General features: G+C 43.1%; 1 protein-coding gene across 13 annotated transcripts in view; it reads right to left on the bottom strand.

Moving 5' to 3' along the window:
* Nucleotides 1-6,390: 6,390 nt before the first annotated feature.
* LOC144500628 (nucleolar transcription factor 1-like) overlaps nucleotides 6,391-26,752 on the bottom strand; it is a 73,143-nt gene continuing 52,781 nt past the window's right edge. For 6 of the 13 annotated variants that reach the window (XM_078223869.1, XM_078223868.1, XM_078223867.1 and 3 more), the window contains 8 exons: nucleotides 26,536-26,709; nucleotides 23,564-23,674; nucleotides 20,719-20,801; nucleotides 19,884-20,073; nucleotides 16,689-16,736; nucleotides 16,019-16,093; nucleotides 13,220-13,363; nucleotides 6,391-8,829 (listed from right to left, as the gene is read on the bottom strand). In XM_078223869.1, the coding sequence (XP_078079995.1) occupies nucleotides 8,728-8,829; nucleotides 13,220-13,363; nucleotides 16,019-16,093; nucleotides 16,689-16,736; nucleotides 19,884-20,073; nucleotides 20,719-20,801; nucleotides 23,564-23,674; nucleotides 26,536-26,709 (927 nt within the window). In that variant the 3' untranslated portion in view covers nucleotides 6,391-8,727. The remainder of the gene's footprint in view (nucleotides 8,830-13,219; nucleotides 13,364-16,018; nucleotides 16,094-16,688; nucleotides 16,737-19,883; nucleotides 20,074-20,718; nucleotides 20,802-23,563; nucleotides 23,675-26,535; nucleotides 26,710-26,752) is intronic. The other 7 variants (XM_078223871.1, XM_078223870.1, XM_078223875.1 and 4 more) reach the window with 3 other exon arrangements.

The following is a 26,752-nucleotide window of genomic DNA, read 5'->3' as shown; positions in this document are numbered from 1 at the left end:
AGCCAAACGTGAAAGCGGAAGCGCGTCACTATCCCCGCCCCCGCAGTTTCCGATTGACAGCGGCATCTACCAATAGCAGGCCGCCTCCCTGTTCGGTCAGCCAATCAGCTGGAGAGGGGGGCGGTGCACCCGGTGCAGACCTGAGAGAGAGCTCAGTTCAAGTTTGGATGCAGAGCGCCAGGCTGGGAAACCTCCCCCAGGTCAGGGAAATGGGGGCAAACCCCACTGCCACCCCCTCAGGGAAATGGGGGCAAACCCCACTGTCCCCCCCCAGGGAAATGGGGGCAAACCCCACTGCCCCCCCCCCAGGGAAATGGGGGCAAACCCCACTGCCCCCCCCCCCAGGGAAATGGGGGCAAACCCCACTGGCCCCCCTAGGGGAATGGGGGCAAACCCCACTGCCCCCCCGGGGAATAGGGGAAAATCCCACTGCCCCCCTAGGGGAATGGGGGCAAACCCCACTGCCCCCCCCCCCCCCCCAAACAGGGGAATGGGGGCAAATCCCACTGCTTCTCCCAGGAAGGGGAATGGGGGTAAATCCCACTGCCTCCACCAGGGAAATGAGGAGCAAATCCAATTGCCCCCCCCCCCCCCCCCGGGAGAATGAGGAGCAAATCCAACTGTTTCCCCCAGGGTAATAGAAGAAATTCCCACTGCATTTTTAAAAAATTTTAAGAGGTCTGAATCTAAGCATTCCTTGGGCTCCATCATGGCTCCATTAATCCTCACTTCGCTAACTTAATTCTTTTGAGCTACAAAATTGGATTAGCATCCAAATCCCAGAGTTAGACTCACTGCACAATCCTGATCGCTGAATTGTTTCAGCTAAATAGCATCTCACTCAAACCTCTCCTTTGGTGCACAGTGACCTCGCTGGCCAGACAGGGACAGAAGGGAAAGAGGTCTTACTAAGTTTAATTAACATCTGAACACAGGGCAAGAGAACAGAACAGAACCGAACCATCAGTGCCGAAAGGGAAGTGAAATATTCTGGTCGTGCGATTCAATATGCAACTCTTGGCATTTATGATAGTGACTGCTGTACAACGTAACTTCGCTCTTTGCATTTAAACTTACTGGTGCAAGTAAAATGCGTTTTTTAATCCAAAAAAGGTGATCATACAAAACATTTTATTCAAATGTCCTAAATGTAAGATTGTACACAAGTATGTCAAATAAACCTGTAATCTGAAGCTGAATTTCTTGCTGAAGGAATGCCAGAAAGTACAGCACAAATAATCCTTTAGTTAAATTTAGCAGAGAAATTAGAAAAACGGCAAGAAGAGTGATTACTGCGCAGGACTGTTGGATACAAAGAAGGAAATCCCTGCACATCTGAAAAAAAAAATCAAATATCACGCCCGATCTTTTAAGGGAGATTTCACCAGTTATCTGCAACTGGCTCTTGCTATATGGAAACACAGTGAAACAGACCAAAATAAAAGCAAATTACTGCGAGTGCTGGAATCTGAAATAACAGAAACTGATGGAAAATCTCAACAGGTCTGACAGCATCTGTGGAGAGAGATTAGAACCAACATTTCGAGTCAGGCTGACCCTTGGTCAGCATTTTGTGTGTGTGTTGTGTATGAAATAGGGCACATTCTGTGTTGAGATGAGTAGAAAGTGAGCATGATGTGGGGGTGCCAGCGTTAGACTGGGGTAAGCACAGTAAGAAGTTTCACAACACCAGGTTAAAGTCCAACAGAGGAGCTTGCAGAAAGATACTGAGAGCAAAGTTTGTAACTGGCCACCTGTTGAAAAATCCAAGATCCTGTGAATTGGTGCTAAGGGAAGTTTATTCAGATGATCCTTCACTAAAAGCTGAGAAACATCACGGGATGACTCAATATGCCATATTTTATGGGCTGCACAGTGGTTATGATTCTACTCCAGTACGATTATAGAGCAAAAAATCTAGTGGGGTTCTAGATGTCACAAATGCAACATTTTTATTGTATCCTGGCGTACGGAGTTACTCATTCACCATCGAGTCTTCAAGAAAACCTATATGCAGGAGGCGGCGATTCGGCTCATCGAGTCTGCACCGACAACAGTCCCACCCAGGCCCCATCCCCATAATCCCACAGTTACCTTGCTAATCCCTCTAACCTACGCAACCCGGGACACTAAGGGGCAATTTATCATGGCCAATTCACCTAACCTGCACATCTTTGGACTGTGGGAGGAAACCAGAGCACTTGGAGGAAACCCATGCAGACACAGAGAGAATGTACAAACTCCACACAGACAGTGACCCAAGCCTGGAATTGAACCATGAGGCATCAGTGTTAACCAATGTGCCACCAACTCTGCACCAAATCTTGAGAGCATTTCACCCAGGCCCACTCCCCTCACCCTATCGCTGTAAACTGTACATTTACCATAATCCACATAATCTGCACGTTTTTGGATGGTGGGAGAAAACCGGAGCACCCAGAGGAATCCCACACCGACAAGGGAAGAATGTGCAAACTCCATGCAGTCACCCAAGGAATTGACTGAGGTAGCAGTGCTAACCACTGTGCCAAACTATCCGTTCATTTGCTGACTTGCAACTTGAACAAGATACAAACCATTGAAGTCAAATTTAGAGGATCCCATTGCTTAAATCACAAGACTATTTACATGCACATTAAATTGAGACTGGATTCATACCTTGTGCGTCATTTCCTAAAAATATTTTCTCTTCAATAACAGTTTTAATGCACATCATTGTTAGATTTTTCTTTTTGATGTCATTGCCCTGCATAGGATGGTCATCTCAACTGAAAGATGTTGCCTGATTATCTCAGGTCTAAAGAAAGCCAAATCAAAAACAATGTTAAGGCATGACTATCATATACAGAAAGCTCATTGCTTGGACCCGGATTACACTACAAGGGAATGTGGCTGGAAAAGTGGGAAGCTCTTTGCATTTAGCAACATAATTTTAAAAAGGAAAAATAATTGTATTCACATTGCATTCGGTTATTCAAATGTCTCAAAAACAGTTGAGTTTGTGTTGAGTTTACTGACTGTTTTAATATGTTGCTTTATTGTCCACTGGTCTAATATTGTGGCCTACTTGGCAAGTTGCAGAAAACATCCATCACTGCCTCCCTCAATAAGTACAATCTAGTTAAAGGAACTGGAGCAATACTAACTTACTCCACCATTCAATTAAATAGTGGATAATACATCTCCAGTTTATCCAACTAAAGTCTCTCAGTTTTGAAAGCTCTAATTGTTGGAACATCCTCAAGCTTATTTTTGGGAAGGGGGGGTTTCTACTATCCTTTATGTATGTAAGCCTACTTGTGATTTCCCTTCTAAATACCATGGCTTTATGATCCCCTCATTTTTGATTCTCCCTTCCAGAGCAAAGTTTCTCTTTCAACTAGTGCAAATTACATCACCCCTTTAAATGATCTTATACTCAAGGTGACAAGCCAGGTTTATCAATACATCCTCATCTTAACCCTCTGGCCCATTGTGGTAATGAACATTTAAACAGAATAATAACCTCCTCCAAGCTGCAGTCAAACGTATGGAATATTACTGATGTGATCCAATTGTTAAACCCTGATAGTGAAAGCTCAACTCTTTATTGCTTCAATCAGATTCCAAACGCGTATGACGACATACAGCTTGGTAGATAAATCCAAATTGGAGTAATATTTCCACCTCGAGTTGTTATGGGTTTGCAACCCACTGCAAAAGCCTCTGAGCATTGTGTACTCTGATCTCCAAATACTGGGGTGACAGGAAAAAGGGTACTTACTTGCATCTGATGAGCGTGATGGGGTTTAAATGGTGACAAACCTCCATCATGTCTAGCCAAGTCATCCCAGTGGGAAGTTGAAAAACAAGCTAATGCTCTGCTCACAATAATCCAGAACACAAATCTGCTAGATACAATAAAGACAGGTGGTTTCATGACAAGGAAACCCACATAGGTGCTGCAAATCTATGCACAGCAATCAAATTACAATCAGAAAAGCAATTGGGGTGGCACAATGATTAGCATCTAGCTAAGATGCTCTTTTGGAGAGTTGGTGCAGACTCAATGGGCCGAATGGTCGCCTTCTGCACTGTAGGGATTCTATGGAATAGGGAGGCTGCAGGAAATAGTCCAATAAACTATTACAGCGCAGTAATAATGCTCTTCTGAAGTTGGGGCAAGATAAATTTGCTTTACATCAAATTATGTTGTGCTAGGGCATCAGTTTGATGTTGATAACTGTTTCACTTATTAGTCATTCTTCACATTGCTATGCACAAAATATTAAGATAATTGCCTGATTTTCTAAATTGCTTGTGGTGACACAAACTGATTCAGCAACCAGATCCAAAAGGAGGCCAAAGCACATGTTGAAGCTTCTAAATTGAGAATACAGCTCAAGACTGCTTATTTCCAGCTTTCTGAATTGGGGGGGGGGGGGGGGGGGGGGAATTTCCTATGCTGTCCTTTAGGGTGGCACAGTGGTTAGCACTGCTGCCTCACAGTGCCAGGGACCCAGGTTTGATTCTGGCCTTGGGTGACTGTGTAGTTCTCACGTTCTCCCCACTGTCTGCATGGGTTTCATCCGGGTGCTCCGGTTTCCTCCCAGTCCAAAGATGTGCATGTTGGTGGATTGACCATGCTTAATTGCCCCTTCACGTCCAAAAATGTGTAGGTTAGGATTAGCTATAGTGAATGCACAGGATTGTGGGCCTGGGTAAGATGCTGTTTGGAATTTCAGTGCAGGCCCGATGGGCCAAATGGCCTTTCTCACTGTAGGGATTCTATTTCTCAATTCTTTTAGTGTGTAAATAGACTGTACACCTATCATGCTCTTCTATGACCAGGTTTCATTCTCTCCCTCCATGTCTCTCCTCCAACGGTAATTAGATTCATCGTGACTTGAATTCCAATCGCTAATCCATTGACTCTGCAGTGCAACCGGCATTGATATAGATTTCTTTCCGGGAGAAAAACGGGTTTGACATACTTAGATCCTTGATGTTCTTTCTTTGCTGTCTGAATTATTAATAAGGATAGGAGTCCCTGCTTTCTCACAGCAGGTTGTAAAGAGGTCAGCATATTCTAATTTAAACAGCAGCAGCACAGTGGATAGCACTTTAATTTATAATGAACGACCAGATGTCAGCCCCGGCACTTAAGTAGCATTCTCATCTCAGAGTCAGAGGTCAGGATTGAAGTTCCACTTGACGTTGGATTATTTAGGCTGTACTGACATTCGTCTTTCAAATGAGATGTTGAGGTCTCAATTGCTCTCTTGGACGGACAACTTAAAGAGCAGGGGAGTTCAATTTCCTAGCCAATATTTGTGTCTCAGCATTGTGTTTAAAACTCATCTGATCATTTACCTCACTTTGTGGGACCTTGCTACATACAAAGTAGCTGCCATATTTCCTTACACCTGAAATGTAGTCACCATTGCAAAGTAATTCTTTGGCTGCAAATGGTTTTTGAGATGTTCTGAGGAAAATTGCTATATAAATACAATTTTCTTTGATGAATGACAATCATCCTTAGAGATGCTAGTGTTTAGCCATGCTGCACACTTTGCAAGATGCAGCAGCAGCATTGTCTCAGAAACAACATTGTGGATGTACACTTAGCATTTACAAGATGTCTGATCCAGCCTTCATAAAAAACATATTCCGAATACCAATCCCCAAACAGTGGATTTAGAAATCAGAGAATCATAGAAACCCTACAGTGCAGGAAGAGGCCATTCAGCCCATCGAGTCTGCACCGACCACAATCCCACCCAGGCCCTACCCCCATATCCCTACATATTTTACCCGCTAATCTCTCTAACCTACACATCTCAGGACACTAAGGGACAATTTTAGCATGGCCAATCAACCTAATCCGCACATCTTTGGACTGTGGGAGGAAACCGGAGCACCCGGAGGAAACACACGCAGACACGAGGAGAATGTGCAAACTCCACACAGACAGTGACCCGAGCCGGGAATCGAACCCGGGTCCCTGGAGCTGTGAAGCAGCAGTGCTAACCACTGTGCTACCGTGCCGCCATGGTTCTGAATTCTTAAATAATTCTCAGCAAGGAGAAAATGATGCAACATTTTAAGAGAATTGGAACATGGGCTTCCATTTGTGTGGTCTTACTCCCAGAGTGAATAAAGTGGCGGCTCGAAATTAAACATTTGCTTGCATTTTACCACTGTAATCTATTACCATGACCCCAATCGCTAATCCATCTGCATTGCAGCTGCCACTGATGTAGGGTTTTCTCCAAGTGAAGAATGATTCGACATATTTAGATCCTTGATGTTTGTTTTTTGCCGTCTGAATTATTAACAAGTATAGACTTCCTTCTTGATCAAATATCCTGTAACCAGGGTTAGCTTAAATAATTGTATTCACCCTGCAACCACAATTTTTTTTTTTTTTTTAATGGTTGCTTATAACCACTTGAACAAAAGGAACGCTTTCCCTATAAAATGTTTCAGAAGTTCCAACATCAAATTACAAGAATCAGCAAATACAAATTCAGTGAGGCATTCTCTCTACAAAACAATCTTTAAATATTAGAAAAATTCCCAGAAGATCACAGAAGCTAAAAGTAACATGGTACGTATGGGTTACTAGCACAGTTTCACGTTGAGTGCAAAAATGCACTCATTTCACCTCTTACAGTACACACGCTCAGTGCTCCTGACCTTACTGTAAGAACCAGAAAATAAAAATGAAAAGTAAAGCTGCAAAATACAAACGACATTATATACAGATACCATACATCCTCATTCAAACCCAACACAAGTACGACAAAGTGCCTCTTTCAGTACCCTTTAAAAAGACATCCATCCTGCTCTGAAACTGGGCACAAGCTGATAAGGGATTCAATCATGATCCGGAGTTTAAGCAAAGCTGCAGTCGGAAAAAGGCTCAGTTGCAAAGGGTTTCCCTCCCTCCCCCTCCCACCCCTGCTTTTTACACTGATCTCTCACAGGTTAACAATGATGAAGAAATAAAGGAGGGCGTGGTTTGGCTGTAGAGACTTAAAAAAAAAATCTGATTCTGCCTCTCTCTTATTAGAGCTGGGACTTGGACATTTATTCACGTTGCTTCCTGTACGAGGAAGAGATAAGATTCCTTTTCAATCCCTGAATTTGTAATTACTCCTTAATTCTGGTGTGCAAAGAAACTACAAACGGAACACAGACTCGTTACGAGTTATGCAAAGGAAAGTGCTGGACTTGTGTGTGTGTGAGAGAGAGAGAGAGAGAGAGAGATACTGCAGTACTGTAGTGTTCCAAACTCAAGGCGGCTATGTACAGGACTCATCTTCAGCAGCTCCATGCAGTCTCTTTTCTAAAAAAAAGGACTCCGGCAGTACAACCTTTCAACTCCACAATTCAAAGGAGGCTGAACCTGTCCGTTAAAACCTTCTCACAATATGCTTTGCATTTGGTATGATGACCAGAGAGCTAATGTACATTCCATTCAGAAGTGACAAAACAGAATTTGAAAATACAAAAAAGCTATTTGCAGTCTCTGCCGCGAGCGTTAAACTGCATCTAGAACATCAAGATCAACTCCCACCAATATAGTAACTCTTCAATCAAATTCGATTGACAGACTAAAATGATACAAAATACTCAGGCCTCTCTGCAGTAATGCAGTCACATCCTCCATTCGTAAACACAGTAAGGAAAGACTACACATGCAGAAAAAATAAAGTTTTAAGTAACCAGAAAGAAGTGGGTTGTAAAGACAACAGATTCCTTTGCAATCTTGGAAGGGCACTGGGCAACAGGAGCTTATTTCTTCTGCCATTAAAATGAACAAGCACTTGCTTTGGTGCAGACCTCTCAATGACTTTGTTCACATTACTAAGGAGAGATTTAATTCACGAAATACTGAATCCGAAACCTCTCTCAAAAACATCCCTTAGTATTTACAAACTGCAACGTCACAAAATACTCTTTACTGAATCAGACCAGGCACGGGGACTCGGCACGGGCACTGGTCTTTCCCAGTGTCAAGACCGAACCTTTGCCCATAGAAAGCTCCCCCAAGTAAAAGACCAGGACACCCCGCTTATGGGAATACTAAAGAATGGATGGCTTCAATACTTGCTATCTAACCACCTTGATCTTTCGATTTTGCTCAAACATGAAACAAATTGGACATAGGACCAGAACGAGGCAGGATCCAACTTCAGAGACCATATTTTTGTTAAAAAAAAATTAAAAATTCAAAGCTTTGCAATGCAAGTACGAATGACCTGATAACCCCAAACACCACCTTTAAATATGGCGAGTGACTTCACATTCAATGCACACACAAATAATTGAATCGTGTGTGCCTGTCCTTCTGATTACATAAGATGTACTCCAAGCCATACCAGAGAATTTGTACGTCAGGTTTTTAAAAACTTGAGCCCTGAAAGTCACTCATTAGCACATGGATGGAGTGTAATTTCAGAATGATTGTAACTGGGATTGTTCTACAGAAAAAAAAAACCGCCTACAAATTATCCATTTGGTCCATTCTTACTTGCATCACTAGTGGTTTTCAGTGAGCTGAAAGCAACTCAGGAAAGCCCAGTTAATTTGTTCCGTGGAACCGACTGGAGAATGATGGCTGGATCAAGTCAGATTTTAAATGTGTCTGCTTCTGCCAATTGTCTCAAACAGTTCTGGTAGTGGGCATAAGGGCTCTTTAGGATGATAGTTTCAGTACTGCCTGGAAGATCTCAGAGCACTTCAGTCAGAGTCCGAGTCAGAGGACTCTTCTGATGAAGAACTACTGCTGCTGTCAGACTGATTGTCATCTTCCTCTTCGCCCTCCTCATCATCTTCTGCATTCTGGGAAGAAAAACAACAGCAATCGTCATGCAGCACCACACTTGGTTCATTTTTAACAAAATGGAGAAATCTCCCTGCAAGATAAAGGGGTTCAGAAGACCGTAAGATATGGGAGCAGAATTAGCACATCTGGCCCGTCAGGTCTACTCCACCATTCAATCATGGCTAATAAGCTTCTCAACCCCACTCTCCGGCTTTTTCCCCCCGCAACCCTTGATCCCTTTACCAATCAAGAACCTATCGATCTCGGTCTTAAATGCACTCAATGACCTGGCCTCCACAGCCATCTGTGGCAATGAATTCCATAGATTCACCACCCTCTGGCTGAAGAAATTCCTCATCTCAGTTCTAAAGAGTCATCCCTTTACTCTGAGGCTGTGCCCTCAGGTCCTAGTCTCTCCTACTAATGGAAATACCTTCCTCACGTCCACTCTATCCAGACCTTTCATTATTCTGCAAGTTTCGGTGAGATTTCCCCCACTCCTCATCATTTTATACTCCATCAAGTACAGACCCAGAGTCCTCAGACGCTCCTCAAGCGTCAGGCTTTTCATTCACAGGATCATTCTCATGAACCTCCTCTGGACTCTCTCCAAGGCCAACACATTCTTCTTTAGATACGGGGCCCAAAATTGCTTGCAATATTCTAAATGTGGTCTCACCAGAGCTTTATAAAGGTTCAAATGGGGAACAGGTTACTGCAGTTATAAGTAAAATCTAGATGAAACAAAGCTTATTGTGTATTTAAGACAGCGATCGATAGGTTCCTGAATGGTGATGGTATCAAAGGTTATGGGGAAAAGGTTTGGGAGCTTTTTGTTACCCAGGCAGAGACTACTACGGAAAAAAGTCAAGATGGCAAATTATATCAGCCAGATCAAGGTTTGTTTGTAAGTTAAAATTGAATTGAGACATTAACGGAGAATGTATAGAACATCACAATCTGGAATGTAACAGCCAACTTTTTTCATTTATTTGTTCATGGGATGTTTATTGTCCATTGCTAATTGCCCTTGAAAAAGATGGCAGTGAGCTGCTGATAGGGAGGGATCTCCAGGATTCTGAGCCAGCAGCAGTGCAAGAATGGTGATACATTTCCAAATCTGAATGGTCCAAGGCTTGGAAGGGAAATCACAGGTGATGGTGTTCCCATGTCACTGTTGCCCCAGTCCTTCTACATGGCAGAGGTTGCTAGTTTGGAAGGTCCAGTTGAATGAGTCTTGGTGAGTTGCTGCAGTGTATTTTGTGGATGGTACACACACTGCTGCCACTGTGCCTGGGTGATGGAGGAAGTGAATGTTTAAGATGGTGGATGGAGTTCCAATCAAGCGGGCTGCTTTGTCCTGGATGGTGTCGAGCTTTTTGAGTGTTGCTGAAGCTGCACTCAATCAAACAAGTGCAGAGTATTCCATCACACACCTGACTTGTAGATGGTGGACAGGCTCTGAGGAGTTACTCTCTGCAGAATTCCCAGCCTCTAACCTGCTCTTACAGCTGCACTATTTATATCAAAGGGTAGAGACAAAACAGGAGAGCAAAATAAGAAATGAGGGCCACAGAACGGCAGGAAGGGACAGAGAGAAAAAGGCTATGAATTCACCAACAATCAAGATTATTTGTGACAAAGATAACATGACAAAACGAAAGGCTCTCTATTAGAATGCGCATAGTATTCATAAAATAAATGAACTGATAACGCACATTGAAGTAAATAAATGATTTGATAGCCATTACAGAGATGTGGTTGCCTCTATTTAAGGGAGGGAGGGAGGCAGAAAATGAGAAACTATAGGCCAGTTAGTTTGACATCTGTTGCAGGGAAGATGTTACAATCAATTAAAGAGGCTATTAGTGGGGCACTTAAAAAATACTCACGGTAATCTGGGAGAGTAAGAATAGTTTTGTGAAAAGAAAATTATGTTTAACGAATTTATTAGGAGTCCTTTGAAGGAGCAATATTGCTGTGGATACAAGAGATGTACTGTACTTGGATTTCCAGAATGTATTCAAGATGCCACATCAAAGGTTATTGTGGAAAATAAAAGCTCATGATGTAGGGGGGGGGGGCAAGAACACACAAAATGGGTCTTTGTCTGATTGGCAGGATGTGCCAAGTGGAGTCCCGCAGGGGCCCCCACATTGGGGCTTCAATTTTTTACAATTTATGTCAATGACTTAGGTTTAGTTTAAAGTTTATATATTGTCATTTTAATCTAAAATGTACACTTGCTAAGCTTATTTATTAGTGTCACAAGTAGGCTTACATTAACATTGCAATGAAGTTACTGCGAAAATACCTTAGTCGCCACATTCCGCCGCCTCTTCGGGTACACCGAGTGAGAATTTAGCATGGCCAATGCACCTAACCGGCATGTCTTTTGGACTGTGGGAGGAAACCAGAGCACCCAGAGGAAACCTACACAGACACGGGAAGAACATGCAGACTCCGCACAGACAGTGACCCTGGCGCTGTGTGGCTGCAGTATTAACCACTGTACCATCATGCCGCCCCTAGTGAGGGTAGCAAAGGAAGGCATGGTAGCTAAATTTGCAGATGACACAAAAATAGGTAGGAAAGTATGCTGTGAAGATGATACAAGGAGTTCGCAGATAAGTTGAGTGAGCGGGCAAAAGATCGGGCAGATGGAGTATAGTGTGGGAAAACCATAAGTTGTTCACTTTGGCAGGAAAAAGTTTGGAACTTGCTGTCTCAGAAGGTGGTGCTAGTGGGGGTCATCCAATATTTTTAAGGCGGAGGCAGAAACATCCTTGTTCGTCAAGGGAATCAAAAAAATCATCAAGGGTAGATGGGAATGTGGAACTCAAACAGATCGGCCATGATCTTATTGAATTGCACAGCAGGTTCGAGGGGACAAATGGCCGGCCTGCTTCTGCTCCCGTTTTGCATGTTCATATGATACAAAGCTAGGTGGGAATGCAAGGTGGTCACAAAGAGGCTGCAAAAAGGTACGGACAGGTTATGAGTCTGGGCAACAAGATGGTTAAAGGAGTACACTGTGTGGCAGTCACTTTGGTAGTAAGAACACAAGGCAGCACCCCTGCTTGGGGATATAGCCTCAAGGTAAAGGTACAATCATTTCTGAAGTTTGAGTGAAGAGATTTCTCCTAATCGGAGGGCTGTGAATTTGGAATTCTCTGCTCGAGGGTTAGTGGATGCTCCATCACTGAATATATTTAAAGCTGAGATAGATAGGTTTTGGGTGTCACAATGAATCAAGGGATACAGTGAGCAAGTGGATTTGAAGCTAAAGATCAGCCACCATTGTACTAAATAGCAGAGCAGGCTAGAAATGATGCGTGGTCTATTCCCACTCCTATTTCTTATGCTAATATTGATTACTCCATAATTAGCAACTCGCTAGTGAAATGCTCAGGGACTGTTTTATTCAGGTTGAGATATTAGACAAAGCAGTGTAAATGCTGCACACAGTTTTATGCTCATCTATGAGTGGCAGAGTGGTTAGGACTCGCAGCTCCAGGGACCTGGGTTCGATTCCCAGCTTGGGTCACTGTGTGTGTGTGTGTGTGTGTGTGTGTGTGTGTGTGTGAGAGTGTGTGTGTGAGAGTGTGTGTGTGAGTGTGAGAGGAGTTTGCACATTCTCCCAGTGTCTGTGTGGGTTTCCTCTGGGTGCTGCAGTTTCCTCCCACAATCCAAAGATTTGCGGGTTAGGTAGATTGGCCATGCTAAATTGCCCCGGGATGCATAGGTTAGATGGATTAGCAGGGTAAATATGTGGGATTACAGAGATAGGGGTTAGGTGGGATTGTTGTTGGTGCAGACTCAAGGGGCTGAATGGCCTCCTCCTGCACCGTAGGGTTTTTATGACTAATTCAACTTGAAAATTCTTGACGTCACTTTTGGCTTCAAATGGAACCATCCTCCACATTTTACAGAGGCCACAAATCGATGAAAAAGCACAAAGTTATGTATTCAAGAAATTTAGAATTGTGACTTTATGTGTTGCCAGGATAATTCTCCTATTCTTTCTACCTGAAAAAAGTGGCTCCACTTGATAGTTCAGATAAAAGATGAAAACCAAACCATCATTTAACATACCATTATTAGTTAACTGTAATCTTTGGGAAGGGGTCTGGGGGAAGGAAGCATTAATACATTAGCCAACCTCTTGTTTCAGAGTTCAGTAACTATTTTATGCTGATTTCTGAACATTATTTTTATTATCTCGGAACTGGGTTTAGATTTCATGCAAGACGACCCATAAAGCCACGAAAGGGAACTTTCATACTGTTGAAGGCTGGATTCAAAAACAAGTTCATGAGATGGAGGGAGCGGTGAGGCAGAAGACAAGTATTCTTGAAATTACTCAATTCTCTCAACATTTCATGTCAAAAGTAAAGAAAATTTTACCTCATCTGCATCATCCTCTTCCTCACTTTCTTCATCACTGTCCGAACCTGAGGAATCGTCAGAATCTGAGGAATTGGCCTTTTCTTCGTCATCGTCATCATCATCATCGTCATCATCATCCTCTTCATCCGAATCCTCAGTTTCCTGCAGCAATCAGTAAGAACTCTGAATACTTGGAGCCCGAGCTAATTTCTCCAACAACATTCGGTGCATAAAACCCCATGTTGAAGACTAAAGAACAGACATTTGAATGTGAAATAATGTTCATTGAATGATTTCTCTATTGTTCAGACCTTCACCTTCAGATCATCACAGTTTTTGTTTCAACTCCAAAGAAATCCATTCTCAGAAAGGATCACTCCAGTAGAGACAACAAAAAGCACAAAATTATTGCTGCTGACTCTGAACTGGAATAAATTAACTTAACTAAATCATAAATCTGGACGGCACGGTGGCTCGATTCCCGGCTTGGGTCACTGTGTGGAGTTTGCACACACTCCCCGTGTCTGCGTGGGTTTCCTCTGGGTGCTCCGGTTTCCTCCCACAGTCCAAAGACTGTGGGGTTAGGTTGATTGGACATGCTAAATTGACACTATTTTTGGGGGGGGATTAGCAGGGTAAATATGTGGGGTTACAGGGATAGGGTGGGATTGTTGTCGGTGAAGCTTGATGGGCTGAATGGCCTCCTTCTGTACTGTGGGGATTCTATCAACAGGTTAACAGCCACTGGTCTAACTTAGGAGTCAGGTACGGATAGGTAAGTGGAGTTGAGGCCAAGATGAGATCAGCCATGATCGTATTAAACAGCAGAGCAGGCTCGAGAGGTTGCATTGCCTACTCCTGCTCCCAGTTCTTACGAAGACAAAATCATTGCCATGGTCAATTTTGGTTTAGCAGATAGTAATGAAGAATGGGGATGCCGGCTGATTTTTCCAATCTATAGCCCAGTCCAATGATGCTATAGGACCCTTTCTGCTATTTCAATTAATTACTTGGTGACAAACAACTAAATGTGAGACTTTTCTTGTCCAATTCATACACTTCCATTGCAGGTGGTGCATTTAACCATCGAGACGAGGAGCACAATTGTTGAATTTTGTCAAAATTTCCTACAGTCAGTTTTACGGAGCAGGATCAATGTAGAGCTAGGGATGTGGAGAAAGTTTAAAGCATATAACAGCTATCCTGCACTGGGATGAATCTGCACTGGGATGAATCTCCCCAGTGTCACACACTAACTGCGAGTATGTGATTCATGGTGTTCCCCAGGGATCTCGACCAGCGCTTCAACTTTGCACCATATATGTCAATGACTTAGATGAAGTTTTATTCTCCCCAAGTTTACAGCTAACACTAAATTAGGATGCACGCAAGTTATAAAAAAGGGATTAAAATGAATGAATGAATGGGGTGGCACAGTGGTTAGCACTGCTGCCTCACAGCTCCAGGGACCTGGATTCGATTCTCGGCTTGGGTCACTGTCTGTGTGGAGTTTGCACATTCTCCCTATGTCTGCGTGGGTTTCCTCAGAGTGCTCTGATTTCCTCCCACAGTCCAAAGATGCGCGGGTTAGGTTGACTGGCCATGTAAAATTGCCCCTTAGTGTCCCAGGATGTGTAGATTAGAGGGATTAGCAGAGTAAATATGTGATGTTGTGGGGATAAGGCCTTAGGTGGGATTGTGGTCGGTGCAGACTTGATGGGCCGAATGGCCTCCTTCTGCACTGTAGAGTTTCTATGGCCAAAAAGGTAACAATTGGAGTTCAATGTGGGAAGCGTGAGGTCACTCACTTTAGATACAAGAAAGATAAATCAGAGACTGGAAACGGAGAAGGAACAAAGGATTTAAGTGTGCAGGTACTGTCCCAGATTCTGGGAGAATTCCAGATGAACCTCATGTGGTGTCGCTTGTCCAAGTCGCTGCTTGTGTTTTGGCAATGGAATCATGGTATTATCGCTAGACTATTAATCCAGAAACTCAGCTAATGTTCTGGGGACCCGGGTTCGAATCCCGTCACAGCAGATGGTGGAATTTGAATTCAATTTTAAAAAACAAATCTGGATTTAAGAATCTACTGATGACCGTGAAACCATTGTCGATTGTCGGAAAAACCCATCTGGTTCGCTCATGTCCTTTAGGGAAGAAAATCTGCCATCCTTACTTGGTCTGGCCGACATGTGACTCCAGAGCCACAGCAATGTAGTTGACTCTCAACTGCCCTCAGGCAAGTAGGGATGGGCAATAAATGTTGGCCAGCCAACAGCGCCCATGTCTCACAAATGAATAAAACAAAGAGTAGCATAGCACTTATTCCACATTGTGGCATTTGTAGCACCTATAGTAGCTGACTGAAGCTAGTGCACCCGAGTGTGGCTGGCAACATTCTAACAATCAAGGATAATACATGCTGATGGGAACAGGAGTATGCAGCAATGCAAGTAAGCCTTCAGCAGGTACAGCTATAATGACCTCTTCACATAGTAATCCTCATCAAGTTTCTATCAACAGTAAACTCAAATCAATTTAAATGCTGATGAACAGGCAGACAGATACAAGGAAAATTTCAACATGCTCAATGCCTTTTGCTCAAGGTGATAAACCCCCCCACAATGGTCACAGCCAACTCTGCTGCACAAAGTTAACCTGTCAGCAGAACATTGCGCACACCCACTGCGCAACATCCCCCAATTTACAACTTGTTGCTCCAAACAATTAGCTCAGCCTTAAGATGATTTGCAGTGCCTCTTTCAGAATAAAGCTGCAGCAAAGCAAGAGACTCAGAACTCTATAGATACTTACACTTGCGCTCTTTGTTGGTATTGTAATCTTCATTTTGGGATTTGGGCTGGCTGCCTTTGTAGTACTCTTGCGTTTCTGTCAATGACATTATAGCAAGTTCAGGTTATCAGAATGAAAAAAGTCTGCAATTATCATGTGTTCATCCACCTTTTCCTCCCTGCTCCACCCACCAACTAAACTTCAAGAATACACATGTCCATATTCTCCCAAGATTGTCCCTGTCTTCCGCCCGCCAACCCCCCCCCCCCCCCCCTCCCACCTCCAAATTTACTCATAGAAACATCTCAAACACAAGTCACCATTTCAAAATTAGACTTTGGGCCAAGTATTTAATGTCAACAATTTAACCAAGATTCAAACAAGGTGTTAGTTCACAGGGCAGAAGGCAGCGTGCTACTGTGCTTAATAGCCAGTAAACAGAAAACAATGATTCAGTAGGCGCCCAGTCTAAGGGTGGGATTTTCCGGCCACCCTTGCCCCAAGACCAGAAAACCCCGCCCGAGGTCAATGGACCTTTGCATGGTTTCCCACCCCCACCCCACCCGCCCGCTACGATTCCCAGGGTAGGCAGGACATAACTATTCTGCCCAAGATATCTCCAGCTCACAAAAATAAATTACTAAGTTTTCAACACAAGATTTGCCAAAATATGGTTGGCCAGTTGACTTACATTTGAAGTGTATTCTTTGTACACGTTTCTCTCTTGGGGAGACAAGCTCTAAGGAAACAGAAGTAACACTTATAAATATAGCATTTTACCCAACTCAAAAATGTCTCCAAAACTCTTACAATCACAAGGCTGTGAATAATTAGGACTGTACAGTTACTATTGACACTCTGTCCCTGTTAAGCAACATGCTTAGTACTAATACTAGATAATGATCAGCAAGTCCAGTCAGAAGCGACTGGACTTTCAAGTGAAGTTAAGAGGGAACCAGCAGAACTACTCTGCTTCCACTTGCCAGTCTGTGAAAGTAAAATAACTAGAACAAAACACCTGCGCTCTGGAGAGGCAAGTTCCATATGAAAGACTAGCTAAAAACCCACAAGAATCAGGGTAGAATTGGAGAAGTGGTTTGAAAAACAGGACACTTGAAAGCTCAGCAAATTACTGGGTTTAAGTTTAAATATTAGTGTCACAAGTAGGCTTCAGTTACCATGAAAATCCCCTAGTAGTCAAACTCCGGCACCTGTTCGGGTACACTGAGGGACTATTTAGCATGGCCACTGCACCTAACCAGCATGTCTTTTGGTCTGTGGGAGGAAACCGGGGCACCTGGAGGAAACCGACACAGACACGGGGAGAATGCGTAGACTCTGCACAGGCAGTGACCCAAGTCGCGAATCGAACCTGGGTCCCTGGCGCTGTGAGGCAGCAGTGCCACTGTGCTACTTGGCAGAGTGCTGAGTAGGTCGTCACAGGGGATCAGTGATTAAATTCTTATAAAAAGAAATGGACACCACAGTTAAGATTTTGCAGAAAGATTCAGATTTCCGTTTATCTATCCAATTGCATAACCAGAGGTCAGCAGTGAGAAATGTAAAGTACTGCATAGTGAAAGAATGAACATGGTACAGATCTGAAAATTAATGAAGGTGATGGGATGTGTTACTTTTCAATGTGGAGAGAATACAAAGAAGCAATTAAAAGCAAAGAAAACATTTGGATATTTAACAAAAGAGTAGAACATCAAACTTGATGACTCACTGGTCACCCCATTGGAATATGGTTGAATACTGGTCACTGAGCCGCAGGATCTGTGTGAATGCTTTGGAAAAGGCAACACACTGACAGGAATGTCAGGGGACAAAGACATTGCACTATATTTATTTTATAAAATATGTAGATATCCTCACGGCTAATTTCTAAAATTTAAAAACCTGAACAAAGACCTTTTAAATTGGCTGAATGTCTGTGTCACCCTCTGAACAAAAGGAGCTACCATAGGAGTATGGTAGAGGAAACTGAATGTATTATTTTCAAATTTGCAGATGATACAAAGTTGGCTGGGAAAGTGAGCTGTGAGGAGGATGCAGAGATGCTTCAGCGTGATTTGGACAGGCTGAGTATGTGGGCATCTGCATGGCAGATGCTGTATAATGTGGATAAATGTGAGGTTATCCACTTTGGTAGCAATAATAGGAAGACAGATTATCACTTGAATGGGTGTAAATTGAGAGATGGATATTCAACGAAACCTTGGAGTCCTCGTGCATCAGTCTTTGAAAGTAAGCGCGCAGGTACAGCAGGCAGTAAAGGCGGCAAATGGTATGTTGGCCTTCATAGCGAGAGGATTTGAGTATAGGGATAGGGATGCTTTGCTGCAATTGTATAGGATGTTGGTGAGGCCACATCTGGAGTATCGTGTGCAGTTTTGGTATCCTTTGGTGGAGGAAGGATGTCCTTGCCATAGAGAGAGTACAGCAAAGGTTTTTACCAAGCTGAATCCTGTTAAGGGCTGATTCCTGGAAAGAGGGATCAGGATATTGAATTCGATGATCAGACATGAAGGGCCGAATGGCCTACTCCTGCTTCTAGTTGATATTGCAGATATTGAACCTCTATCTCTGAAGAGACTCTTACAACCCCCCGTGGTCTGCAGAGACCAAATTCCTTTCAAATCTTAAGAACATTTAACCAACTCAGGAACGCACTTGGGACATACACGCCCTTTGTTAAAGGCAGTGAGCAGGTGAGAGTCATGTGACATTAAATCCTTTAGTTTGTGTAACCAAGTCTTAAGCCTGTCATTTTGCCATCTACAAGCAGCAGCACTGAAAAGGGGCTCTGTCCAGATTGAGTACCTGGCCCCATCTACACTGCTTCTACTGGAACTTGTGTGCCATAATCTTCAATACAGATTCATCTCTGCATGCCCATCACCTCATGTGATGTCAACTGCACTGAGGTGAATTATATAGTACCAGTTTTCAGTTTGCCGAATTCTGAGAAGTAACACCTTATTGCACTTAAGATTTTGGACAAATGTGAAACACTAATTCTTTTCTGTGGTCTTTACCCTGTCTTTTATCTATGGTCTTTACCCTGCCTTTTATCTATCCCTCTCACATTTCTATTTATGGATGAGCAGAGAGGGGCGAAATTGGGGCTGTCCCCTCCTTTCTATAACTGGAAGGATTCCCCAAGTGAGAAAAAGACAAAAAGGGGCATAGGGAGAAGTTGGTTGAGGGGTAACCACATTGAAGCGCAAAAGTGGCAAATGGCAAAGACAAGGTGAACTCAATGTTACTGGGTCAATAAGGCCTGTGGAAGAGGAAGACAATTGAAGCCAAATGGCAATAACCAATATCCGTTAAGGTCTGGAATACACTGCCCGAGATTGTGGTGGAGGCAGGTTCAATCAAAGCATTCAAAAGGGAAAGAGACTGCTATCTGAAAAGGAAGAATGTGCAGTGTTACAGGGAGAAGGCAGAAGTGAACGGCTCCTGCTGACAACTGGTGCAGACATATTGGGCTGAATCACCTCTCTCTGTGCTGTAATAGTGTGATTCTGTGACTAACTCGAGCTATGTCTATGAAGACTGAGCAAACGAGGGACCAGTTGAATGTATTGTTATTCTTTTGAAAATGGAAACTACCACTATCCGTTCCCTCTCTAGTGGCCATTTACCCTCAACTCCATGAGGCTAAACGTACCATCATTGCTCCTCCCCATCATCCCACCCAAGAATCACTTTATTTAAAGGTCATAGTAAGTGATTGTGTAGCAGCAGCCATTTGAACTCAGTCAGAGGCCCATTCATCGACTGGGGAAAGATACATCCTCAACTGGTAGCGCAAAATGTATCCAGACTCGCCAACTACAACGCTCTCCTGCTCGCAGTTACTGTGCAGACTCTCTACCTTAAGCCAGGCTTCTAGATTGATTTTGTATTGGCTTTGCTGTTCTTCTGCCATCTTCTTGTAACGGTCCTTCTGAGCCTGGGTGACTTTCCTCCATCTTTTCCCAATCTCCACCATCCGGTCCTTCAGATTCAGATGGTTCAGCTCACCGCCTGTGAGAAGTTCCTGGGAAAATTTCTGGTAACCATTCCTGAAAAGGCAGTCATCATAAACATTCCTCAGCTCAACGGGCCAGTAAATATATAAATAAATAACCATTAGGATCAACATTTTAGGTTAATTTTAGAACTGCGTAACACTGTATAAACTCTTCCTGCGCATTTCTTCCTTCAAACACTGATAAACCAGCAACATTGTACAGCTTATCAGAGTTATCACATGCACAACAGCCTCTCTACAGCACATTTTGTGCGTTTTTTTCCTGAGATTTTATTCAAATTCATCAACACTTCGAACAGGACTGGCAGAAATGGCCAGGGAAGTTTTCCAGCAGAAAGGACTCCCAAGTTAATGTAGGAAATGAAAAATACCAAATCACACTATCCATCAATAAATCTCTTCAGTAATGCCCTCACTCCCTACTGCCTCTAGTTTTGACCTTCAGAACAAAGCACAACCCTCCCAAGTCACTTTTCCCAACTCTTTACCTTTCCATTCTCTCCATAGCTGCCAAATCTCCAACATGATCAGTGATTATGAAAAAATAATCCCAAAACAAAATTTATAATTTGTCACGGTAGTGAGATAATTACAGGGGTCTGCCATAAAGGCCATCAAGTATTTGAGTGTCAAATCCGGTGACTGCTTATTTTGATAATAAATTGAAGGTACGTACATTGGTGGCTTTTTCGGTTCCCCTTCAAATTTCATTTTCTTGTTTGTGTTGGTTGCTGGTGTCCGGATTTCACTTAATTCTTTCTGAAATGCAAAATAATATTTGTAAAACAGAAGGCACCCGTAACAATCGGATACAGTTACTGATTCAGTAAACAGCAGGACTCATTGATTTGTTTTCGTCCTGAGGCCACTCTCTTCTGTTCCTATCCCACAATATCTGGACACAGCGAAAGCAATGACAAAAGCAATAACAGAGGTTGCTGGGGCCAATTGTAGGAGTGAGGAAGAACAGGAAAGATGGGAAATATGATTTAAGGGTTTCTTTCTACCCCCTATGGTTATCTAATGGTTACCTCTGAAAGTATGTATCTGAATGCTGGGTCCAAACAGTAAATCAGGCTAAGATGCGATGGGTTCCTGCAGCCAAAGGGACTGTTTGAATCTCTCGTCAAACTCCATGGGCAAATGATGATGGTACATCAATAGTGCTTCTACCGTGGAGCGTCTTGTGAGGACAATCCTGCTCTGATCCAATTTTACACACCAAGGAGAGGCCCCTGGACAACTCTCAGGAAAAGGAATCCAGGCTACCCTCCTCACCATTACCCAAAATGAGAACTAAAGCTAATTCTAACACCCAACTCCTGCCCAGGATAAGATTGGCTAATTAAAGAATAAGGGCAGGGATCAAACGTGCTTTGCAACTGGTTTCAGTAGCTTAGTGTGTGAAGCTTAAATGCTAGGTGTTAGCCAAAAATATATTTTGGTCAATTGTGATCTCCAAAAAGCAGAGGAATCCCAGAGTTGGGGATGGAAGGAATTCCCAGTTGATGCTATTAAGAAGTGCAGAGCAAAGCTCCCTCTACTCTGTTGAGTCTTAAGCCCAAGCACTCCCTTAATGCACTTGTGCGATACATCAGTTTACCGCACCAGCCAATCTTGTTACCAAGTGGAAAAGACAACCATCTGTCATCACAGATCCTGCTCCTATCACTGTTTTGGCATTGGAACATTGCGAGTGACAGAAGAATGCAGAAAACAGTTACTAGAACACATGTAGAATTCGCTCCAGCGCGAAGCCAGTGTTTATTTGTATCCCAAAGGCCGCAGCCATTTTTGACACTTCATCACCCATCCATTATGTCGTTCTGGATGGATCGCACCCACTTGGGCACATCTCCAACACCACTTCCAGGTCAGGAATGCTCTCCATCATTGGACTTGCTGCACCCTGCCACCAGTCTTGCTTGGCACTAATACTACTAAAATCTTACAAGACGATTGCAAGGAGGGAAACACATACTTCAGATTGATTACAGTACTAAAATGTTGTAAAACTGGAGAAACATATTGTGCTTTTTCTTCAAAGCACCCAGGGATTGATAATCACTGAAAGTTAATATCAGGTGAGTCCAACAAACAGTCCATATTGCCCAGCCCTTGTCAGCTGGTCTGAGGTCACTGAGTCAAGCATTGGAGTTTCATGGTATCAGTTATTTTTAAAAAAATGGGCAACAAGAATACAACTTGAGACAGGTTTATTGGTAATTCAGCCACAAGATATTTTCAACGAAAGCTCCCTTCACAGCATGCTCCCCATCTCCATATTTATCACAACAGCAGCAGGTTACTCTGACAAAAGCCAAACAACTACAATATCTCCCCGCGATCTCAGTCCTGTGGGTGATACAGGGTTCACTGAATGTTCCTTTAGCCGACAAAAGACTTGTTGGAACCAACCAAAATGTTGCCAGTACTAGTCTGGGATGAAAACAAAGTGGTAAAATATGACCGTACTCCCGCTGTACCATTTGATATTTTCTCACTACTCCCCTTTTCCCCCACTGGATTACAAACGTACAGACAAGAGCTGGACAAATGATGTTTGAGATAAGCAAACAAAATGCAAAAACCTTGATCATCATGAAAAGATTTGGTTAATTGAAAGGCAATAAATACAACTTAATGAGCCAAACTGGTGAAATGGTCATTTTTACAAGCCCTTGAATATGAAGGGCACCTCTGTTCTTCTGCCTATAGCCCATTCAGGACAATGCGACTAGTCTCGCAAGTTAGTCACTTTGAAGGTCCTCAGGTAGACAGGCCCTTTACTCAGTAGCACGTTTCAATATAACAACTTTTCTGATGATTATTTCGACACCTTCTACCTGTCCCGACTTCAGTAACTTAGAACTTGACAACAACCATTTTTTCCCCCCTATTTATACAGGTAACAGAACTGAAACTCTTTCCAATTTCTCCCGTACACAATGAACATTTTCACTTAAGTTATTTTGGCAAAACTGCGTTACCAGGGCATCCTGAACTTTTCCACACTACAACCTGCATCGAGTATTCAAGTCAAGCACAGCGTCAGTTGGATGCAGAGTTAAAAATCTCTGCCCCAAATAATTCAAGCTTCCATTAGCACCGTGTACATAAATTGCCAGCCAACCATGTAGTTGGAAACAGAGGCAAATGGCGTCAAGTCTATGCCCAGAGGGAGCTGGACTCTGACTCCTCCATCTGACTTCACACAGGTCGCTTAGAGCTCACCATAAGGGTTAAACTTCCAGCCTAGGGAGCAGCTTTTTATTTTTAAAAATCCATTCAAGGTGAAGAGATAGTGCGAGGCCATTCAGATGCGGTAGAGCAGTGACACTTCATACTTGCTTCAGCATTTGTTGCATAGTGAGACTAACATACTCATGAGCAAAAGTATAGCAGTTAGATACTTGCTATGAAACTGGTTGGCCAAGAGCAAAATGTTCAATTCTTAGGTCAGTCAAGAGCAAGCATCCTTGGTACTGAACTTGCTGTAAGAGGAACAGAGAGGGGAGTACCTCGTATCGCTTTTGATCCTCTGCTGCTTTTTTAATCCACATTAATTTCTCCTTTTTCTCCATTGCACTCCAAGTAGCTTCCATCGCTCTGAATGCCTTAGTGCGATCATTCTAAAAAAGACAAAAGACACACCGTGAAGCCCAGCATTTTGTTTTTGCAACGTCAAGACGCGGCTCAGATTACAATCAATCTGACAGCATGCGCTACTAAATAAGTGTGCAATGCTTCACCTCCATTCCAAATTCTCTGGAGTACAGATTAAACAAATCCCAAAGAGATTTTATTGGGCATAACTGGTGTGTCTATCAAGAAACGAGGGTGGGACTTTCACCCTCAAGAGCATTGGCCAAAGCTGGAAGGGGTTGCACACACTATGCCAGGCAAAGCGTGGAGAAGGCAGTACTGTAGACTGCACTGAACGCCAAGTGGATTGCACACAAAAGAGGTGCGATCAAGCACGTCACATCAATAGCATCCAATTTCCTGGTCTGCAGACTGATTAGCTCCAATTGTAAGAAAAGCTGGGGAGCACAACGAAATCAGACTTAAGCGTCTGATGCACTAATAAGGAAAGCACATGTTTCGCCGCTTCGCCCCGTGTTTGCGGTGAAAAATGCTGACGGAACACACGGCCTCGTTCGCAAGCAAGAGTGTGCCACAAACAAGCAGCTACAATCTAAATAGCACTCGTCAGATCCAGCAGTTCGTCAGAATCAAAAATTGATTTGAGAAATGAAAGGAAACATGGCAGCTGCCAAGCAATGTGTCAGTTGAGGAAAGCTGACAAGAATGCTAGCTGGTCATCATGGCAGTACGTGGAATTTTATATCAAAAGGTCTTCTGCAGACTGGATGGCGATTCTCAATCTTTGAATATCCAAGTCAATCTGGATAGAGGGTGGAAATTTATCCGGAAACATGAGAGTTACACTCACTGTCCTTACCTCAGCACAGCACAGAAAAGTAGGCAGAGCGTTTATTTGTCACAATTTGCTTTAGGACCAATATCCTCCTCTGAAGGAAGGACCAAACTCCGATTTATATCAAAGCAATGGCACTTGCTTTGTGCATAAATTCCATGATGGGACTTTAACAATGCAGCAAAGTTGTTTCAGGTCTGCATAAGTGGGTCTCGACCATACCAAAGTCGCCCATGCAGCAAAATGTAATCTGCAACCCATTCAGAATTAGGCTTCCTTAAAGTTTTGCAAACATGGACATCAATCATACTGCTTATTCTACAGGCAGCTTAAAAGGTCAAAGTTGAAAAGAGAGCTGTATTTCAAAAGAAATTGAATCCCTAGGGAGGTAGTGTTCAGATCACCTCAGGGAGGAATTTCATTAAGGTCTCAAGAATAACACAACAGGAGGCTACCTGAAGGACAGGATACTTAACAGCTTAGTAAAAAAATCATCATGCCAAAGCTAGCAGCAGAAATAAATGCACTAATTCCCAAGAACGAACTTTGGGAAGACATTAACAGGGAAAGTAATGAAGGTATTCAAAACATGTACTGTGTTCATCTTAAGAGTTATGCTCCAGTATAATAAATATTGGTTTCAATTCACTGAAAAACATTGCATTAACCATTCAGCTCGCTAGACGTACAGTTTAAGGCAGAGAATCAAGTACCCAAACAAACTGAAAGATTTGTAAGACCATGGTGCCTCTTAGGTACCTCTACAAACTTCATCCTGGATCAGCCCTGATAAGTCTTTTTAAATCAAAGGCAAAACCGTAAACTGGTTCCAAGTTGTCTGCGGCTGCACCAGGATCAATTCATGGCAGAACAGAACAGACTGTTCAGCCTTCAGAGTGGCTAACCGTAAGCGGCCTTTTAACCGGAAACCTGGGATGGGTTATTTGGGTCAGAGGTGCATTTTGGACAGACATAGAATTGGGTCCATTGGTGCTGGCTTCCAGGGTCATTCCAGATCTAGACTGTTGATGGCACTCTTCAACAACCAAGATTAAAGTCACTTTGTATTGATTCAAGGAAAGCCATTGTGGCCTTAAAGTCCATCGGGCAAATTAGTCAATCATTAATGTTGACATTTGCTGATTAAAGATTTGTTGATACCTTGTGCAGAAAATATTATGCAAAATCGAATACTGGACAACACAAGTTCAACCCTGGTCCAGAATAATTGAAAAATCTTTTCCTGCATACTAACCCAATCACTGGAACTACCGCAGATGACAGAAGAAAGAGAAAGGTAGGAGTGTTTTCTTGATGGTAACTCTCAAGTGGAGCAGGAATGAGGGCAACCGCTTATTATTCTGGTATGGCAAAATCCGAAATCTTAAAGACTGCCTGCAAAGGGTCCCCCCCACCGCTCCCTTTTGATGGTAGAGAATTTATACATGTGAAAGTTGAACAAGGTAGTATCAAAAACTCAATAACTTTGCTTACTAACACCAGACCTAAAAATAGGCAATTGCTTTTCCCAGATAAAAGTAGCATATTATTATTAATCCAAGGGCACAAACCACAAAGTTGCTACAGTACTTGTTACCCATTTCTATATTGTATGAAGTTAAACAAGAGAAATCAGCTTTTAACAAAAGGGTGAATGACACTAAAGCTCTAGTGGTAACTCTGCATCAAATGTGGTGCTTGATCCGAGGATGAGGAGCAAAAAGAGGAAGCATATGATAGAGCTCACTGTCGTGGATAGATCTTCTCTGGGACACAGGTGGTGTACGGAGCAGATAAGACAAAACTAATTAGCCACACAGCATAATATTTCAAGCTGGTTCTCCCAACAGCAAGAAATTCTTACAAGTTGGAGAACAGATATGCAGCAAAAACTGAAATATTTTAAGTGGTGAATCTCTCATGCTTGCAGACAACCTCCCAACAGTAAGTGCAATCCTGTCCATTCGCAGGTCGCCTAATCTCTTAGCCTATCCCCATTTCTTCCACTCCAAATGGTCACTTCCTCTCTTTCAACTATTCCCCAGTGCATACCCTGTACTTGGCCAGATAATCTCCAATCACATTCTGCTGCCAGATCTCTTCTGCAGTCTTGGGCGGCTCAGGCAGCTTCCCTCGGACAGCAGAGCCTTTTCCATCTTTTCCATAGCCCTGCTTTTTCTGCTCCGACTCGGCCTTTGCCGCAGCCTCCATGCGCCGATACTTCTCCTGTTGCAGCAAAAACATCATTTTAGATCCTTCAAAATACAAT

This window comes from Mustelus asterias, chromosome 11 (assembly GCF_964213995.1).
Source record: "Mustelus asterias chromosome 11, sMusAst1.hap1.1, whole genome shotgun sequence".
Taxonomy (NCBI): domain Eukaryota; kingdom Metazoa; phylum Chordata; class Chondrichthyes; order Carcharhiniformes; family Triakidae; genus Mustelus; species Mustelus asterias.
This window is presented reverse-complemented; position numbering and strand designations above follow the sequence as displayed.